The sequence below is a fragment of the Terrapene carolina genome, unplaced genomic scaffold, assembly GCF_002925995.2.
Source record: "Terrapene carolina triunguis isolate 2854851 unplaced genomic scaffold, T_m_triunguis-2.0 Scaffold38, whole genome shotgun sequence".
Taxonomy (NCBI): Eukaryota; Metazoa; Chordata; order Testudines; family Emydidae; genus Terrapene; species Terrapene triunguis.
This window is the reverse complement of record NW_020664389.1, coordinates 12,829,689-12,851,628: the sequence shown is the minus strand read 5'-3', so window position 1 is coordinate 12,851,628 and position 21,940 is coordinate 12,829,689. Positions and strand designations below refer to the sequence as shown.

Below are 21,940 nucleotides of genomic sequence, written 5' to 3'. Positions count from 1 at the left end.
ATCAACAGTAGGATCCACAATGACAAGACAGACACTGTAACCAACTGCAACCTGAGACAAGACATCACCCCAGCATTTGCTTAAAATGGTCCTGCCATGCGGGCAGGGGACTGGACTCGATGACCTCTCGAGGTCCCTTCCAGTCCTAGAATCTATGAATCTATGAAAAAAGAAACCCTGTCTGCCACATCACCATCAGTCAAAAGAGATGCTACTACTGAAAAAGACCGGTATAACAAGCAAACTAATTCTATTCTGACTCCTGTCAAACAAAAGCTACTGCTGACCATAACTTTTGTTTCTACTGATGATGGTGGGGAGAGAAAACCACACACAGCAATGTCAGAGGATGAGGAGAAAGTAGCACAGAGCTGTACATATCTGGTATATTATTTCCCCACCCCCATCAGAATGAATACAAAGAACTCTTCTATACAAAGAACTCTTGTACTTGTTGTATGAAGAGCACATTATTATTTTCCAGGGATTGATTGTCATAGGTGAATGGGTTTGTAATATCATCTGATTATCATGCAGCATGCCTCATTTAGAGTTGAAAGAGCTGCATTTTGTGGGAAAAACTTGATATTGCACATTTTTAATTATAGCATCTCTCTCCATTTTCCTACAGGCCAGCCTGGGTCTAGAGGCAAAGAAGACTGAAGAAAAATGTTGAAAATATGTATATGCTTGGAGGGGAAAATCTGCTATATCTTGATAGATATACTGTTCTATTCTTTAAAATAAAGAGATATTTCTGATGTGGTCATTTTTATGAGAACATAAGAATGGCCCTACTGGGTCAGACCAAAGATGCATCTAGCTCAGTATCCTGTCTTCCAACAGTGGCCAGTGTCAGGTGCCCCAGAGGGAATGAACAGAACAGGTAATCACCAAATGATCCATCCCCTGTTGCTCATTCCCAGCTTCTGGCAAACAGAGGATAGGGACACTCTTCCTGCCCATCCTGGCTAATAGGTGGACCGATCTTCCATGAATTTATCCTCCATGAGGGCAGAATTTTGCCCATTGGAGTAATACCAAAGTGCTTAAGAAGTTAGTGGAAACATCTATTTTACTCCCGTATACAGCATACAATGATACTCTGTAATTCCCATGCCTTAGTTCAAATGAAATGCAAATTAAAATTGAGGCATCTGGCTCCCCCTATATTTTGAACTACACATTACATAGAGAAGCGTAGTGTCATTTGTCTTTTCAAAGTTGTCCATTTTAGCAGAAAATGAGGTACATTTTCCTAGAGAATTAAATGTACAACATGATCTGTTTTAGAACAGCCTCTGAGGTACACAGATTGGACACTTTTCCTTTACTTTGATGTAACCTTTTTACCAGTGGAGAGAGAAATTTGAAAACTTCATATTATCCATATGTATAGCATTTAGGACAGCATTTTCCAACCTTTTCTTTTAAATTGGAGCCCCAGGACCTTGTCGCACATTGGCAATAAAATGAACAAAGACACATGCTTCTCCCACAGTACCAAAATGCTCCACTCACCATGCCACAAAACACGTCTAAATCCAAAGCTTTCCTTTGCTTTATTTACTTGTTTAAAACAAAAGGTTCCTATTGTGGGTTTAAGCCATGGCTCACATTGCAGGATGTGAAGACAGGTCACAATGCAGTGGAAGCAGCCCCTGGAAGAATTCTGGCTGACTTTGGCAGAATTCCTCTGGGGAAGAATACTCTCAAGTGGCAGCTCTACCAAGTTTGGAAAGGTGCAGCGTGTTACCCCTCTCAGTTTGACTCAGAATTGCTTGTCAATGAGAGGGGCGAACAGACAGGGCCATGACCCCATTTTCGCCCTTATTCTCCCTGCCCCCTTTGGGATGGGGCTAGTTTGCAGCAGTTCTCAAGGTTATGCATGTAATCACATGTACACTGCTCCTTGACCCCTTCCCCCACAATGATCTCCAACCACACGTTAGCATCCCTGTGTGCAGCCCTAGCCCTACCCTGGCTCTAGTCTCAATAGATTTACATGACTGACTGTACAATAGATACCACAGAGAAAGTAGAGTGGAGTATTTTAACTACCACACAAAGTTGTGGCATATTGAGGAAGCTAAGCTATGGCCTGTAAATCCCACTGGGGGATATGGTTGGGCTCTGTACTGTGCACAGGGCTCATGGACTTCATTCTCTTCCTCCCCTTACCTTTACTAATTCATTAGCTACAAACCCTGTGACATAGATGGGCTCTATGGACCTCTCCTCTTTCCTTTCCCGTTCTGAGTATAAAGGTAGCCACAATGATGCTGCTATTATCATGCCAAGTAGTTACAGGTGGTTTTTCCCAGATGGCTACCTGTTTATCACTGGCTGCTGCATATAAAATGGCTGATCTAATGAGGCAACATAGCAGAAGCTGGTGTTGGTAGTTTCCGTGGCATGGACAATTAGAGATGCAATTAATAGCACAAATCATTTGTAACCCAAAGCCCACTTGAATACAGGCTCCCTCCTTTGATAATTCCATGGTGTGGACTTTTCCTTGGCTACCCTCCTAATTCATCCCTACCACCACATACAAAAATTTGCAATTGAATCCACTGGGGTCCCACTCATGCCTTCCTTGAAAATGCACCATAAGTACAAAGTCCACTCATGCAAACACTCCATTTGGTTTCAAAGATTTTGAACATATAGCCCTGCATATTTAAATAAAAATGAGTTATTTATAACAATATTTTTTCTAAAATTGGATTTACCTGAAGTCTGCTAAAGGTCCTTGATAACATACAAAGAATTTGAAATGTATAATAGTTTATGCATCAAGATAAAATATGTCATTCTTTATGGCCATCATAAAATGCCATCCATAATGGCACTGTAATTGCAAAGTCATAGTCTGGAAGAAAATCTCCTGATAAAGTGAGGAGATTATTTGCTTCCTTCAATAAAAGAGCCTTATCCTTCTGGCATGTGAAACAAGTGACTCCTTTTATCAATAAAGATTTCTGATATATAGTTATCTGCTGCACACCAAAGCTGCTAAAGACTGAAGGGCAAAATATTTTCTTTTTCTTCTATAATTCAAGGACAGGTAAGATCACTGAAAGATCACCTGAACATATATCTTGTACAAATGAGATATACCCCAAAACAATTATTAAAAAAATCTCTCTTAAATGACCCCAGACACCAAAGGCTAAGTTCCTATTTTAAGTAAACCCACAAAGTTAATTGAGTTATACCAAGGAAGAATTCGCCTTGAGAATTAAAGGACTTTTTGCATGTATCTTGCACATAAGTATTATCAAAGTGTGATTCCAGAAATATCCAAATATATTCCAAAGCATATTATTTTCATGCTACACGAAAGATATATTTTTAATACCTACATGTATATCCAGGCATCTCATTTCAGTTCTACTCATTCATGCCTAAACTCAAAACACATTTCAACCGGGAATTTACTTTTCTAAATCAGGGGTTAAGCCTTAGAGATTTATTGTAATCGCAAAGAAAGCATTTTAGGATTTTTTTTAAAAAAAATAGCAGATTCTGTGCAATTTCAATACTGACAGAGTTGGCTGTTAAAAAGAATGTTGAAAGGGATATAGTTACCAATTTTCAAGTACAATTGAGATGTCTACAATTCGTTTTCTTAATGCACACTTTATTTTTTAAATTGGGATAGAACTGGATAGCCAATTTGCATATATCATTAAATTTCCAATTTTCATGTAAATGACAAACAAAGTAGCCAGAAAGTTCAGTACATTTTCCCACAGGCACGTTGATTTGAAAATTTTTCATGTGATGTTTTATCTCAACTATTATCAGTCCGATGATCTAAACAGTGTCCGATTAATCCTGCACAGCTTTCACTGAAAAAAATCTCACTGCTGGAATCCTTCCCCAAAACTGAAATAGATGACAAAGCAAAAGACCAATCTTTCACAGGCACTTAATGAAGACAGGCTTCAAGGGGTTTTCTGTACCAGAGATCACTTTACACTCAGGAAAAGACAAAAACAGCAGATTTTTGCAGTCAGTCTGCAATCAAAGCACAATAAGGAAAATAACAAAAAACATATTGCTTGGTAAATACTTACAGTGGTTTTCCTTTGGATTCACAAGTCAAAACTATAGATTGTCCTTCTTCTGGCCATGAACTGGAAGATATGATTTTAACTGAAGGTGTATCTAGAAAAAAGAAAAGAAAATCAATTTGTTGAAGGACACTAAAATGCTTTATCATGTAAGTGTATGTTCTGTTATGTTCATAAAACATCATGCCAACTCTAGATTTCAGTTGAAGTTGCATTTATTTGAAGCCTTGAGCTGTTTTCACTATTCTGAAAATGGCACTAAAATGACCTCTGCAACTGGAAAAGTAAATTTTAATAAACCTAGAAACCACAGATATTCCCAGACTAAATCAATTTTGCTGTATTGAACACAATTCCACTGTATTAGTGCTCCAAGGTCTGGAAATTAAAAGTGAAATACAAAAAGAAAGTATTGAGGATGAATAACAAGTACTCAATATAATTGTTTGTCTATTTATAGATGGATATGAATGCTGCTATTAGAGGATTGAATGCATTAATGTACATTTGAATAACACTTTTATTGTTGCAGTAGCCTGGAACCCATAATAAGAAACCTACAATGGGCTCTTAGATAAAATACCTTGTTACAGACATTATGCAGAATATTATTTCTGAAATGCAATAATGCAGGCCCTTAAACAGAATCTCATTTTTAGTACAGTTAGCAAATCATTTTGATTGAAACATCTGCTACAATTACTATATAAAAGACTGTAATCTGTCCTAAAAAACTTTAAAATACTATTTCTGCATAGTGTAATAACCTCTCCTTCTATTTTTGCAATGAGGTATGCAACATCAAAATGTGTTTTCAGACCTTTGAAAGTAGGCCTTTTGTTTTAAAACCTTTTAACAGCTGACTTGTAAACATATTTTCATGTAATTAAAAGTTTATCATGTAATTTAAAAGTAATACACACAAACACACAGGAAATTTCTTTAAAGGATATATTTTTCTCTAGGCGATAAATGTCACACTGAGGAAAATTTTCAAACTTAATAGGCAAATATAACTACTGTTATCTTTCACTTGTTTTTCAGGTGACTTTTTAATGCATTTGATGCAGGGTATATTTGCTAATCGTGACATATTTTTAGTTTCAAACCAGAGTTTGCGCTGTCCCAGCCAATTTGCAATTCCTATTTGAGCTGGCAGTGCGGTGACAATGTCAAAAGAGCTACATCACAGTCATTCTGATGGCAACAAATTGTGAAACACAGAATTGAATTTAAATGAAGGAGGGAGGAAACAAGTGCAGTGGGATTGAGAGGTCATTCCAGGTATAAGGATGGCACTGAAGCAGGCATGAACACTAGAGTTAGAGAACGAAACAGGAACATCAAGGCTGGCATCACTGGCTGAAATCCTCTTAAATTATTAAAAGTAATTTAAAAAAAAAAAGCTGTTAAATGAGTGTTTGTAAATGATCCAAATAAAGGGGGTAAAGGGGTTTTCAGAAAATTAAATTTACATTGTTCTGTTCTTGTACAGATCAATGAAGTGCTGTTTCCAACATCCTGCTGCAGTTCCCAGTTTCTACTTAATTTGATGCACGCTGCTCCTAATCCTGCTCCCTATATTAGTCTGAACATATCTGACTAATATAGACTTGTGCTAGAGGTAAGTTAAGCCACTTTTCCCTTCCAATAGTGCCCCGTAATATTTTAAATGTTATTTTATATTCTATTGGATATAGAATAAGTACATGTAAACTAAATTCAATATTGAGAAGATTAAACAACAGGACTCAGCCCCAAGAGGTTGGCTGAATCCTCCAGCTACATTCAGCAGTGTATGCAGTGTCACTAGCTGAATTCATACCTCTGTGTGTGGAAACTGGCACTGGGACCTGGTGAAGCAACAGCATTTCATGGGCACTTAAAAGAATCGGGAAAACATAAGTCTTAATTGCCAATAACCCCTTTAACCTGTTTACTTGGGGACATTCAGTGCCTGTTCATAAGACTGCAAGGAAATTTATGACATATAATCCTCATCATAAACCCAAAGCCTCCTTCGTGTTGAAAAGTAGCTGAGCATTTTGGAGATCAAGCACTGTAAAGATATCCTCATAAAACAAGTTGGAATGATTATGTTCCTCCTGTAAATGCCAGCCTGATGCTTAATTTCCAAAAAAAAAAGCAAAGCAGAAATGCATAAAGCTTCATTTTGTAAAACAGTTAATGTCCATGTAGAACTGTACTAACTGATCTCAGTCACAATCCTAAATCTCACAGATTAATGTGGAAACAGTCAGCTAATCATTCTTTTTGGCGCGGGGTAAAAATCTGTGAAAGAAGCTGAGAGATATCGTGAAGTACTTCATTTGAATTTCTTTGCTATTGTACTAGTATGACAGATGAGACATCCTTGTGTTGGCTGCACCCTCCCTTTTCATCTATTTCAAAACAAAGGTTGATTTTCAATCCAACATTCTGGAAGCTAGAAATATGGGCCTATTCAGTACCGTCAATCTAAGTACAGGATGCCTATTAGTAAGCAAGAGAAACTAGCAAGGAGATAGGAAATTCAGCGCACACACAAAAAAAGGGATTTCTCAACACTTCAGAAGGCACACATCTTTTTAAATTCAGCTCTTCACCTTCTAACAGATAAGACTGAAAATCAGGATTCATCTTGTTGCTTAATATCTGTAAAATGTTTTTCCTCTTGATATTTGTGGAAGGTTTACTGAATGCAGCGTCTACTAGGTCTGCCATGGCAATACAATAAACCAGTGGTGATTCATTAAATGAAGCTGCAATGGTAAAGAATGGCCAAAGCCTTAAATTGACATTCTTCTTCCTGTCAAGTAATGCAAGATAATGTAGAAAATACACTGTGTTGTTTTTATCTTCTAACCAATTTATATAATGTATATTAGACTTGTATAATGTCCTGTGTTCCTTTAAGACAACAAACATACCAGTTAATTAGAAGGTACTGATGTTTAATGAAGCTTAGAGAAGAGTTTATGATTTTAATTTATTATAGACAGTCCCTCAGGTAAACCTCTAGAGATGCTCATCTATTCTGTGTGTTTTATTCTGAGTGTTACTCCTTCCCTTCATTTCTATGCTGTCCTGAATTTTGCTTCAGAATTAAAATAAGCTATTACAAAAGGAGATGTTTTAAGACCAGCTGTTCACTTATCTTACATTTTCATCAATATTTAAACTGAGAAACTATGTATAGGAACAACCTTGTAAAGACTACCCCAAGAATGTTATATTTAAAAAAAACCAACTAATTAATGTTTTTTCCAGGAAATAAAATGCTACTAGCTATACAATATCACCTCCTGTTGGAGCTGCTCATTGTAAGCACTTGGTGAGAGTAAAGGTGGACTTTGATCTGGAATACTCACAAAAGTGAATCACCACTACTGGAACTTCACTCAGTCTCAAGTATTTAAAAAAAATAAAACAAAATACACATTTATTTTCCCTTCACCACTTATAAGGTAGGTAAGTATAAAAAAAAATCCCTCCTCCTTTCTATAGCTATATCAAAAAAACAGGAGTCTAAAATATTTTAACAGAGAGTCAGATCCACAGTTGATCCTCCTTTGCTATGCTAATTCACATCAGTTGAGATACTGGCCCAGTAAATTTAGTGGTAAATTTATTTTTATATTATACTGACCCCAACTGAGATTGGAACCCCACTGTGCTTGGCACTGTACAAATTTAGTGGTGAAAGAATATCCTAGACTAATAGCATGAGAGACCAAAGTCTTCTATCAGCAGAATACTTATAATGGAGGCAGTGGAGGTATGAGCTCCCCCATACCACACCAGCGATACATGTTAACCCTAACCTGTAGGGACCCTTTTATGGGGTAAAAAAGTCATTCAAAAATTAGTATTTGGAGTATACCTGTATTTTGCAGTAAACAGCAGCTTTACAGCAGTTTCAGATGATAAATTTGATCTTATTTTTCATCTTCCCCTTTCCAGTTGAGCATAACAAAGAGAAAATTTTCATTAAAAAAATCCTATTTCATCAGTCATTCTAGGAGTTGTATGCATCCCATTGCACAAAAGGAGAGAAGCCATTTCAAACCATGTGGAGATTTATATAATTTTAATCAGGCTAATCTTTTTTTATAATTCCACCTATATTAGAACAGTAAATAATATTATATTGGATCATCCACATGTAAAATCAGTGAACACAAATGAAAAAATATTTTCAAGTAATATTGGTAATGAATGGTATCTGATATATGAAGAAGCTGAGCACCTTAGCACAACATTTGTTGCTCTCTTGGCAATAAACTTCTGACAACTTTTATTTCTCAAGGAGCCACTCACCAGGCTTTTGTGGACACAGCTGCACCAATTATCTGCTTTTCTTTTTTGCTTTGTAAAGGGAGCATTTATTATTTATTTTTATATTATACTGGCCTCAACTGAGATTGGAACCCCATTGTGCTTGGCACTGTACAAATACTTAATAAGAGGGAGTCTCCGGCCTGAAGAGCTTGCAGTCTAAGGATCTGATCCTGCAAAAAACCAGCATTCGTGCTTAACTTTGTACACAGTAAGTAGTCCTATTGAAGTCAGAGGAACTACTCACAATCTATAAGTCAAATTAAGCATGTGTGTAAATCATTGTGGCATAAAGGCTAAATACACAACAGACATAGGGTCAGAAGAAGAGGAGCAGAGAGAGATGCAGTGATTTGCTTAAATTCACACAGCAACTTATTGGCAGAATTAGGAACTGAACTGACATCTCCTGACTGCTAGTCCAGGGATTTAGCCTACTCCTGACACCTCACTGGTCCCCAAGCAGGATAGAGTCTTACTCACTCCTCCTTCTTAAGTCTTCTTGTGGCCCACGTGAGGATCAATGAGAACTGAGTTCATTGTGCTCCTTGGACTGATGGCAGGTCCTAGTGCTTTGGTTGCTGGATGCTGGAGCTAAACTGCATTCTTTGTGTACAATGTCTGCACCTACTAGTTAACTGAATAAATGAATGCACAACCCCTCTGACTCCTAGAACATGAACCATTCAAAGGAGCAAGGACTGACCAGTTTTTAGAAGAAACTACCACTTTAGGAAGGGAAAGGATATGACTGAATTAAAAGAAGTAGTACAGATAGGAACAGAGATAAAAGAAGTAGTACAGATAGGAACAGAGATATAACATATATACCAATACATAAACTCTCTCTCTATAATATCAGATACTCCCACCCTCAAATAAACATTTCCCCTCTAAGGTAATCACAGCCTCATAAACAGACTGTAATGGGAAAGGGAGTTCATTGCTACCCCATCCACAGATGCCAGGTGGCTGGTGTGCATACACTGTGTCGGAGCTCTTTTCAAATGACTAACTGAAGGTAACCATGAAGTATAAATACTGTAGGCCTGACATGGTTACACGGATACACCTCTTCATCTTTTTGTCTCAACATCCTTCCCTAACTAACTAACTTCAATAGCCTCAGAACTCATTGATAGTGTCTCATTGCAAGGCAGGCAGATCACTCTCTGGAGAAGAGCAGGTCCCTGGGTTGCTTAAACATTGGTTTCCCCTGGGCTTCCAGTGCAAGGGAGGCTTGATAGAGAAAGCTTCAATGACTTTCCCAAAACTCACACATGAATACTGTGCAAGAAGCTGGGAATCAAACCTATGGCATTCTGATTTCCTTGCTAAAGAATAATCTAGAGATAAATTAAATTTAACCCAATACCCCAAAAATGTCCAAGTGGGGTTCCATTCCCCATAAGGCTTTATAAATGTGGTTTGAAAGTTAGAACAAAGCTAACAGGTCAGTTACATGTGCCATGGTAACATGGTAAGAATTTTCATTAGAAAAACTTTGGCTACCTCTCAGAAATGAGCTGAATTGCAGAATTAGATCAGATACATTCATAGAATTGATGTTCTTAATATTTTATGTGCAATTCTGAAAGTTCTAAAGATATTTAGATATACTTCTGCTGTCTCCCTTCTCAGGCCTTAAGTAACAAACCTTGATTTTACTGAAATGTTTGTATAACCCTTTCTAATAGCCGAAATATTTGGAATATGACATGTCCTCTTCACTTACCAAAAATAGTTAGATTTTCAGTGTTTAACAGCTAGAAACAACTTTTAAAATTGCTAAAGGCAACTAGAATACTGGCATTCAGATATTATACATTTTATCAGTTTACCTAAGTTTTATAACCTCTTTCCAAACTGGCGATGAGTATCTACTCCTGAAGAACAGATAAGGGATTTGTGTTTGCACTTTATCATTTACCATAGAATATAATCTAATCCAGTCCACCATGCTTCAGCCCTTTTCTGTTCAAGTCTTTCTTTAAAATGTACTTCTTTCAAAAAGACCATAAACCCTACTTCTCCCAATAGAATAGAATGATGGAACTAACGAGAGTTGTGTAAAAAGTCAATTGCTTTTCTTTTGCTTATACTTAATCCCCATTATGAATTTGCATGTTATCTATTTAGGTTGCAAGATGTTCAGGGCAAGGAACTTCTTTTCATATCTGTACGCAAATTGCCTATCACGCTCCTCCTGGTACACAAATCATTAATAAAATAAATTATGTGCTGGCTTGGATAGAAATTGGCTTTGCTTTCATTAAATATGAATATGGACTTATGTTAAGATATTTTCTACCTGCATCCCTAGGCTTGTCACCTAAAACATCATATAAGTTTTAATATATGCCCCATAGCATAATTAAAATCATATTTAACCCTTTTCATCTGTAGATCTCAATGCACATTACAAAGGTAGGTGAATATTGCCAGCCACATTTTACAGATGGAAAAACAAAGGTCAAATGACTTGCTAGAGGTCACTAAGCAAGAGAGTGACAGAGTCAAGAAGAGATCTCAGGTCTCCTAACTCCCAGTGCAGTGCCCAGCCCACAGGACCAGGCTGCCTCTTTGAGCTACTAAATGAGTTGGGTAGGAAGACATCATATCTGCTGGCGCTATCTAAATATCAATAATTTATGGTGCTTAATGAAGAAATTGGTGAGGATTATAGAGATGGAGAAATCTCTTTAGCGTGATTTTTTTTTTAATGATCCCTTAGGTGGTTAAGAAAGGAAAATCCATTAGTGATCTTGCTTTTTATCAAGGATGCATATCAATATGCTTCCACTGCCTAAGTCCAGCGATCTTCTCTCTCTCCGAATATACAGGCTTGGAAAATTAGACAGTACTAAAAGAGTTACTTTTGGTGAATATATAAGAACTAAAGTAGGGAACCACAACTCTGACAAAATAAGAACCAACCTGAACATTCAACCAAAACAACCTACCAGGAAACACAAAACAACCTTTGCAGATTTTGTCTCTTGCTATTAAAAACTTGGTCCACTTATAAACAATTTAAGAAGAAATCAGACATAAAAACCATGAGATTGGTCTTCTTGCAGCCATATACAGAGAAGACCTAAACATTTCAAAAGCAGGGGTAAATGCATTCTTTTTCCTCTTGATCTCTTACATCCTTTAAAACAATCTAGGGCTGGTCCACACTGGGGCAGGGGATCGATATAGGAAACGCAACTTCAGCTACGAGAATAGCGTAGCTGAAGTCGACGTTTCCTAGATCGATCTAAATTTACTTACTTCGGGTCCACGCGGCGCAGGCAGGCTCCCCCATCGACAGCGCTTCCTCCTCTCGGCGAGCAGGAGTTCCGCAGTCGACGGGGGGGGCGCTTCTGGGATCGATCTATCGCGTCCAGATGAGACGCGATAAATCGATCCCAGAAGATCGATCTCTACCCGCCGAATTGGGCGGGTAGTGTGGACCAGCCCCTAGTAACATAATTTGATCCCAGACCCATGTTGACATACTTTGATTCTGAGGTAAGTTTGCTGTGTCTGTGATTGTATGTCAGCAGTTTGTGCTATATTGAAGATATCTCCATCTGTAGTAAGGTTTTGAGTTGGACAAAATCAGGGCTATAGTGTCTATCAAACTCGGTGTGTGCATGTAAACTAATGGGAATTACACAAGTACAAAGTGGGAAGAATAAATCGACCATTGAGAGATGAGGGTGCTAATCACTTCAGGACTGGGCTGTATTTTATGAAATCTTCCCATTATATTTTTTACCTCCTTCTCAATTTTTTTTTCTTTTCTTTTTTTCCCAAGGCCATGTTTCATACTGTATATTTGGAGTGTTGTATTTATTTGCTCTCATTGACTTGTACCTCATTTCTTCTCTATGTAATGGTTAATAATACTTAATAGTACTTCTGATTAATTTAACTCGATGATCTACGCATCCAAATAAATTTGCCATTGGATCCATGTGGGCAGACATCTCTGCTTGTACGAAATCCCAATGGCCTCATGGATGCAAGGATCTACTTGCACAGATCCAATGGCAGGATTAGGAGTCAACTCGGCCATTTTAAGAAAGCGTTGACCTCAACTCTAGAGTCAGAATAAGGCAACCCAGTACTCTAAGCACAGCATGACATCAGCGCCTCCTGTGATCCCTCCCTTTGCCATAGCCCTTTGCTCCAGTTGCAGAGGGAATGGTAGCCGTTCCCTCCTCTCCCATAGAGGCATGGACAGTGGCCTTGGGTTCCTTTCTCTCTTCCATGAGTTGCAGCAGGAATCCCCTCCCCAGTACCAGTCCCAAAATCTGGGGCATATCTGCTTTGGTGGATTGTCTGGGCCCACTTCATGTTTCTCCTGTCGCCACACCCTATTGTGGTAATGTTGGTGAGGGCCACCAGAGCAGCGCATCTTTGAGTTAATTCCCCAGAGAAATTAATGGGGGACTCCCCATCTCAGGGCTCTTGCTCAGGCTGTCTGCAGACTCAGCCTTGCATCAGTTACACTTTTAAGCTTTTCTTAGAAACCATGAGGGCTGGAAACATAGTTTTAAAAAAAATTAAGCTGAAATTGCAACATAATCATGATTCCAGGAGCTGGGGCCCTAGGCACAGGTTTATAGCACATATGCCTTAATCAAGCCCTGCTCAACTCATTTTCTAATCTGTTAATATCCCTGTTTAATTTTTGTGTAGTCTATCAACAGTTATCTTCTGTGTATCAGAGTTTATATTAGTGTGATTTAATTCACTGCATACCCATTTTTCTTTTAACAGGTTTATTTGAATTATAAACTACAAACAATATGTATTTACTTGATGGTTTTACTTTATGATTTAAAAACTCCTGAATATCGAAAAGCTTTAATAAAATGCTCAGGTTTTTTTATTATTTATTGTCTCAGTGAATAACAAAAACACAGATGCCATCATTTTAAAAAAGGTTATAAAAAGATAACAGTTCAGCAATAAACATTTATCGCCACCTGGTAATAAATAACTGCCAGAGTTTTTCCTGAGAGACTAATTCATTTATTTTTCTAACTGATTTTGTCTGTTAAAAAAAGAGTCTGTAATATTTATTTTCATCACAGTCATTTATTTTTTTTATGGTGTCCCTATTCTATTCTTCTGTTGGGTTCCTTTCCTGGAACATAATTTCCAAGCAGGAAGAAGAAATAAGTAACTACCTTTGAAGATGATGATTCATCTGTTTTATTGACCAATTAGCATAGCAGTAGGCATGGGATAAATTTAAAAGATCTTTTTGAGAGATCAAACATATATTATTAACGTCAGATCTTGATGGTCTCTCCTGCTAGAGGCAATCACAAAAACTTTATGAAACGTTGTACTTCTATACAAACTTATCCATATTTCTAAATAGTCCAGGTAATTATAGTCTGAAGAACAGACTTCTTAAATAAATTTCAGGGACAAACCACTCTAGTATGTACAAAATCAAAAGCAAAATGGATCTCCCAATTGAGATCTAAAGAATGAGCGGGGAGTGTTCCAATCACCTTTGTGGAAGTACTCATCACTTTTTAATCGATTAAATTTACCAGCTGCTGGTATCCTACAGCTGTGAGTCAGCGCTCCCTAAAACTGGGCTTCCTTTATAAATGACAAGTAGCACTGCTTCTGACAGTGTCAATTCAGTGCAATAGAGTACATGCAAAGCAATTTTACAATTGGCAAACTTCATCAAATTATCCTGGGAGATACAGTATGTCTGATGCTCTGCTTCAGAATATACTGAATGACTCATTGCTTTAGTAGACAAGATGAAAATTCAATATTTTGTGCCTGAAAATGTATGTTATTAATTTTTGTGGGGGAGGCAATCTAGATCAAATAGCTGTATCATGGCAATAGCATTTCATTTTAGCATATCTGTTCACATTCTGAGGAGAAAGAAGATTGTTATAAAGTTTAATTTTAAAGCAGTTTTATGAAATATTTAGTTTTAATGAAAGTGAATACTTAGTGGCATTATCATGCCTCCTCTATCTTCCTTCTATATCGCTTTTAAAATTATTTGACATAGCTATGTGGGACCAGATGAGCAGCATCTAGGCCCTCCTTGTCAGGAACTGTTTAATGACAATTCTGCCATCTCAAACGTACATTTTCCAAACTTTTTAAAAAATGCAAACTAAAAAAGCAAAACCACCAAAAATAACCAACCCCCCCCCCTTTTTATGCCATAAAAGCATAAAAGCAGCCCCGTGCATGCAAAACAACACCAAGCCTTCAACCAATCTAGAGGAAAAACAAACCATGATCAATGAAAACTTCCCTCCTGACACACAAAATGCATGATTGCCTACACTAGAGCACAACATTGAAAGATACTCCTTTAACTTACTAAATTCTATGCACAGCAGTCATCCAGTATTTGATTAAAACTATTAAAAGCACTTAATATCTCAGCTGTCCATTCTGCCACGCCTATTCCCCACTGTCGCCGAAAAAGAAAACCTCTTAAAATTTTAGTTCCATACAATATCTCTATTTCCAACCACCTCTTGACTACCCTCTTCTTCAGATTCTAACATAATATTTTAAAATAACTAACATGAACTAAAATAAACACTGCAGAGACTATGTGGTGCATGCTACACAATCAAAGCAGCCTCATCATCTGATTTTGTAAAAATTTTATTCTGCCCTCATTCACCTCTGCTGCAGTCCATTGCTGTCTCTTTCTATGCCAGTCTTTAATCCTGCAAACACTTCAACATGAGTGTAACTTTGATTACATGACTTAAATGTGGGCATGGCAAGGGCTGTCTCCAAACACCTATGCACGAGTTACTTTATGTACATGAGTAGTCCCAATTGGAGTGAGTAAAGTCATTCACATGTATAAACATTTGCATGATTGCAGGCCTTGTTTTATAATTATCTATGAAGGACTACACACAGTAATGGTACTATATAAATAATAATTTCTTCAAACCTATGGTTCCTAGTTCTGGTCTGCTCTGTGAACTAAAATATACCATGAGTCATAATTTCATAACCTTAACTTGCTTAAATACTTAAGTCATGCCACCTCTTCAATCTATACAACACCAATTTTGCCAATCTCTCTTTATATGTAAAACCTCTCCACTCCATTTATCATCTTTGTTGCCCCAAACTGTGCTCTCTCCAATTTAATTATATTTTTCTTTTATCTCACTTGAACTAACTTTTCATAGGTGATATGGCAAAACAATGATTGAAGAAAAGAACTCCTAATTTCACAGAACCATGAAGGTATGCACATACTTAAATGAGTCAGCACAGGACATTTTAGTATAATCCTTTCCCCTCTTCTTTTCTCCCCCATCATTTTTTTGGTTGTGTTTGTTTATGGCACACTCCTGTTCTGTCATGTCTGACATTAGGTCTTTGGGGCAGGATTCCTGGGCCTGATTTTCTGAAGTGCTGAGCACCCAAAACTCTGGTGGAAGTTCGTATTAACTGATAATGCTCAGCACTTGAAAATCAGATCCCATGGTTTTACTTGACTCTCTGAAGTCCATAGCAAACATCTGAGCACTAAAAAATAAAATAAAAAAATCAGCAATAATTATACTATTTCTTCAGGTGACTAAATAAGATGGCCTGATTCTCATAAGTACAGTATGTCTTCTACACAGGGTCAGCTCCAGGCACCAGTGGAGGAAGCACATGCCTGGGGCGGCACATGCTAAAGGGAGGCACAGTCTGAGCGGTTGGTTTTTTTTTTTTTTTTTTTTTTGGGCGGTTGGGGGGGCTGGTTCTTTTTTTTTTTTTTTTTGCTTGGGCGGCAAAAATGGTAGAGCCGGCCCTGCTTCTACACTATGAGTTAGTGGTGTGATTCCTCTGCTTGTGTGGACACACACTCTAGCTCTCCTTGATTTGGCATGAGCATAAATAGCGGCATAGCCACAGTAGCATGGATAGCAGCAGCAGAGGCACAGGTTAGTTGTGCCACGTAAGTTTCAAAACAATAGTTACTTTATTTAGAAGGGGGGAGAGTGGTTGGTTTACAGGGAATTAAAATCAACAAAGGGGGTGGGTTTGCATCAAGGAGAAACTCACACAACTGTCACACCAAAGCCTGGCCAGTCATGAAACTGGTTTTCAAAGCCTCTCTGATGCAACAGCAGTGGTGATGGTGAACTGAGCGGGCTCCATGCTTGCCGTGGTATGGTGTCTGCACGGGTAACCCACGAAAAAAGGCGCGAAACGATTGTCTGCCATTGCTTTCACGGTGGGAGGGGCAACTGACGACATGTACCCAAAACCACCCGTGACAATGTTTTTGCCCCATCAGGCATTGGAAGCTTAACCCAGAATTCCAATGGGTGGCGGAGACTGCGGGAACTGTAGGATAGCTACCCACAGTGCTCCATAAGTCGATGCTAGCCATGGTAGTGAGAACGCACTCCACCAACTTAATGCGCTTAGTGTGAACATATGCAACTGACTGTATAAAATCGATTTCTAAAAATTGACTTCTATAAAATCGACCTAATCTCATAGTGTAGACATACCCCAAGGTACTGATTCCTCATCACTGGGATGATCATTTACCTATTATATGGATGCTTAACCCTACCTTCTCTATCTTGGCTACATGCTTGTCATGACTTTCAGAGATGACATCACAGAAGACAGGTTTAAAATTGCTCCTTCAGAGCAGGCATGGATCCCTCTGCCATTCCTCTATAACGGACCCAATTGTCTTTACAATTAATCATCTTGGGGTGCCCTGGGGTGCATTTCAAAAAAAGATACATTAGAATCGGAAAAGATGCAGAGAAGGACAACAAAAATGATTAGGGGTATGGAACAGCTTCCTATGAAGAGAGATTGAAAAGACTGGGGCTCTTCAGCTTAGAAAAGAGATGACTGGGGGAGGGAGGAGATATGATAGAGGTCTATACAGTCATGACTGGTTTGAAGAAAGTGAATAAGAAAGCGTTATTTACCCCTTCACATAAAACATAAGAAGCAGGGAATCACCTGATGGAATTAATAGGTGGCAGATTTAAAACAAACATAAGGAAGTACTTCTTCACACAACACGCAGTCAATTGTGTTCATGGAGGATAGGTTCATCCATGGCTATTAGTCAAGACAGTCAGGGATGCAACCCCATTCTCTGGGTTTCCCTAAACCTCTGACTGCCAGAAGCTGGGACTGGAAGGCAGGGAATGGCTGACTCAATAATTGCCCTGTTCTGTTCATTTCTTCTGAGGCATCTGGCACCAGCCACTGCCAGAAGACACGATACTGGGCTAGGTGGACCATTGGTCTGACCCAATATGGCTGTTCTTACATTCTCCTGTGGACACAGGTTTCACTGCAGATGGGCTAAATGTTCTGTTCTGGTTTGAGGGAAAGGCCTGTGCCAGTCTACCACATATTGGGACCATTTTGCTCATCTTAGAGAACATACATTACAGTGGGTGAGAATATTTGATTTTCAGGGAATCCCTTATTCTAACCTTCTGGGTATTCCAGTAAGTGAGCTGAGCCCAGGATCAGACAGACTTTTGACAATATACTGTAGGTGATTGATGGTTTAGTCCTCAAAAATGAGACTTCTTTCTTTCTATTTCCCCTCCTCCCCCACATCATTCCACAATTGATCCTTCTCCTGCTCATGTAGATAGAACATCTGTCAATTGCCTGATTGACTCACTCTTTTCAAATCCCATCCCAAGACCAACAGTGTCTCTGTGGCCTATGTCAATTAACTCATTCTTCTAAAAACAATTAGTATTTCTCCCCGAGCCTGCCAGTTTCAATATTTTCAGTCACTCTTCCCCAAACTTGCCTTTTTGTCTTATCTGACCCTGTCATAAGTACAGATGACATATTCTATGATATTCTATGATATCTGCATGGAAAACTCTGCCCACAACCATTATTTGTATTTCTATGCAGAATGTAATAATCTATGAACTATTTTGTGACATCTTTGCATAAAAGATGTTAGAAAAAAATAAATTATATTGTATTATATTACACTTGTAAACCATATTTGAGTATAAGCCTCCAGATGGTAAAGGTTAGGGTTATACATTAACCCTTTGATCTAGATAGCCCCTTTGGAAGATTAAAGTTTGGCATCTAATGAACCCACAAGTTTTTGAATTATTTTACATTTAAATCATGGATTTCTTACTTTCATCCATCATTAACCTAATTGATCTCATTTAAACATGCAAATTAGGGCACTGAACTTTCACGTTCACAGATATTATTCTTTACTGCTTACTCTAAGTATCTTCCATGTTTCATTTGTTTCAATAGTTCATTAATCTGAAAAGCTTAAACAAGATAATTTTGCTTATTAACAGTGTTTACATAATAACTGAGGTAAATATAACAAATTCTCATTCAAAATTCAATATGAATAGGTGATTAATATATATAAAAGCAGGATCTTGGCATTCACATTCTTATTTTTACAGCTTTTTAGACATACCTGGCACAAATAAACAAATGTGAAAATACCATAGAATATCAGGGTTGGAAGGGACCTCAGGAGGTCATTTACTCCAATCCCCTGCTCAAAGCAGGACCAATCCCCAGACAGATTTTTGCCCCAGAGAAATGGCCCCCTCAAGGATTGAATTCACAACCCTAGGTTTAGCAAGCCAATACTCAAACCACTGAGCTATCCCTCCCCCCTTTTTGTGAGGTAGAATCCAGTTTCTTAGTCTCTGAACTACAAAAACAATAAACCCATGCTGGAGGTGGTATCACTGACTGGTCATCCAAAATGCTTAAAATCTACTCCTAATTAGTTCACATTTTTCCATTGACATTAGTCTAATTTGGTTTGGTGTATGTAACTTTGTTATTTTCTCAGAGGTAAAATGCTCTAACCTTCAGCTATGCATAATTGTTTTCTTTACTTTTGTTTTCCATAAGATGCCTTCTCTTAAGCAGGTAATTTATTTCTGGTGGAAATTAACTATTAACCAAGACATTGTGTTCCACCAAAATCAGACAAGTAAAAATAATGGGCAAGATCTTCAGCTGGTGAAAACTAGTGCAGCTCTGTGGATTTCAGTGGCGCTACTCTGATTTATGCCACCTGAGGATCTGGCCTCATATTATTTCCAGAGAGGTGTAAACTAGTTAGAACAGTAGTGCTAACAACTGTAGTATATGTTTTCCTTTGTGGCATAGCTACCCCCTGTGTGTGTAGATAGACAGACACACACTGCACTACACTGGTTTTTACATAGTTGTTCAAGTGCATTGTTTGTAATTTGCTTATCTGTTGTCTCTACAGTTCATTTTTTTATTATTCAAAATCAATACAGGCATTTCCTAAAGAATAGCCGTCAACCGTTTTAGAATAATTGTCTAACCCTAAAGAAGGGTCCTGATACTCAACATAAGATCATTTAGTAATAACTAGAAATGAAGAAATTGTTAGCCTATCACAAACGTTTTGTAGTAAAAGCCCTTACAAGAAGATTAGCTGATGGCTGCAAGCTTGTCAAACTGATACTTCATTGCAGATCTGTGAGACCGCCGATTAAGAATTTACTAAAAATTGCATCAGCAGATATCAGCACAATATCTTTTTTACATAATACATATTTAACACATCAGTGCTGTCATATGGGAAGTATGGTCAGCTTATGAGATATGCTGCAGAATCTTTCAGTGTGTCTTGTGGTATTGGTCTCATTACAGCTGCCATTTTAGAATCACTATGATTATGTCTGAAGTTTGAACAGGTTTGATTTCATTTTAAAGCTTCAAATGAAGCCTCCTGGGACTTGTGCCTTGGTGGAGAGAGTCGAAATGTGCTGCCTCCGGGAGTGCAAGCAAAGGCTTCCAGGTACACGGTACAATACAAGTGAATCACTGCAGCACCAAACTTTTATAGTGGCAGTACTGTATCTGTGACAGAACAGAAGAAGGTTTTAGAGAGTGAGCACAGGAGTAAGTAATAAAACTAAATGTTTCTCTGAGATTTATTTTGGTTTATTTTTATAGCTTATAAAAAAAACTACCTAATAGTCAGTGGCAGCTAGTCTAACAACAAACTTCCACACAATGCCACAGAGAATATTATTCTATTCTAGGTTTATCGTTGACTGTAAGGGTCAGTGGAAAAATAGACTTGGCAAGAATGTCATGCCACCACTAATCCCCATTGGGCAAGCATGAACTAGATTACAGCCAAACCCTTTAGCAAGACAATGGCAGTAAGACTGCCCTGCAGGAAACAGAGCATGACATATGGATGGAGTGAGAGAGGATATAAATTAGTGATGGGTAAATCTCAAAAGATTGGAGGGGTTGGTTCAGATAATCATCCAAAATTCTGGATGTTTACCCAAACTTTATCTAAATTTTCTTAATATTTGTATCTATTTCTTAATATCTGCAAAATAGGCCTGGGAACCTCATGAAAACAGACACACTCTCTCTATCCCCAGATTTCAAGCGCTGATCATGTTCTGTCTCTCAAGATATCCTGCTTTTGGTCAGGCTATAAACAACACAAGAACAGGCAATCCTGTAGTTCTTCACTTTTGCACCCGGCCATAACAAAGAGAGCAGAAGTGCTCAAAAAAGTATTTTTAAAAGAGCTAACTGAATTTTTTGAACCTTAAGTGTCATGTTCATTTCAAGTACTGAGTCATGATTCTGGTTGTTTGAACTGATCTGGTTTGTCCCATCCCATTTGGGAGGAAAAAATGTAAGCACTGATATCAATATATAGTTATTAAAGGTTAATATTGGTTTTAGTTTTGGCAAGTTGTTGTCTAACAAAGTTGCTGAATAAAGCTGGTGTGTGGGTTTGTAGAGGCTTCTTTATAAAATCTGTGTGTGTCTATTTTACATAGCCCCATCTTCTAGAGCAGATTTCATTTCACTCCATCGTTCCACAAGTTACCAATAAAACTCTGTCATTCATTTAGTGAAATATCTTCTCTTTCTCCTGCTCTTTAACTGGATGAAGTTACATCTACTTAGCCACTCTGAGGAGTTACATGTTTGCAACAAGCAGAGTGTTAATTCCAAGCATAATTATAGAGTGGAAAAACCCAGAAAAGAGGAAAGTAATGGCCAAAAATATTTATCATCATTATTTATTTCTAAGTACTGATGGTGCTAGTGGGGCACAAAAAGTCAATCCTTTCACCGACAATTTATAATGGAAAGAGTTTACAATGCAAGGGAATGTCTACATGAGGATGTTGAAGCAGATTAGTTTGTTCACTTTAAGTACTCTGAATTAACTATGCTGTACTAAGGTACGTTCACACCACTTTGTTATGGCAGTTTAAGGTATTGTTCTTGTTAACTGTTGTGTCCACACAGCTATGTACTTCTTCAAATTAACTATGTAGCATTCTGGACAATGGTGTGCTGCACAGCTCTATGCATTTTGAATTTTTTCTTGCAGTGCATCGTGAGGTGCCTATGGAACATACCAGAATTCTGGGACTTGGAGCCAAACTAACACACTTCCATGATTCTACCCCTGGAAGCCCATGATTCAT

General features: G+C 37.9%; 1 protein-coding gene across 1 annotated transcript in view; it reads right to left on the bottom strand.

The window, feature by feature from the left end:
* The window catches only part of CADM2 (cell adhesion molecule 2), a 252,246-nt gene that overhangs the window by 126,249 nt on the left and 104,057 nt on the right, over positions 1–21,940 (bottom strand). Inside the window, exon 6 of the mRNA XM_026652673.1 lies at positions 4,086–4,176. Within this exon, the coding sequence (XP_026508458.1) occupies positions 4,086–4,176 (91 nt within the window). The remainder of the gene's footprint in view (positions 1–4,085; positions 4,177–21,940) is intronic.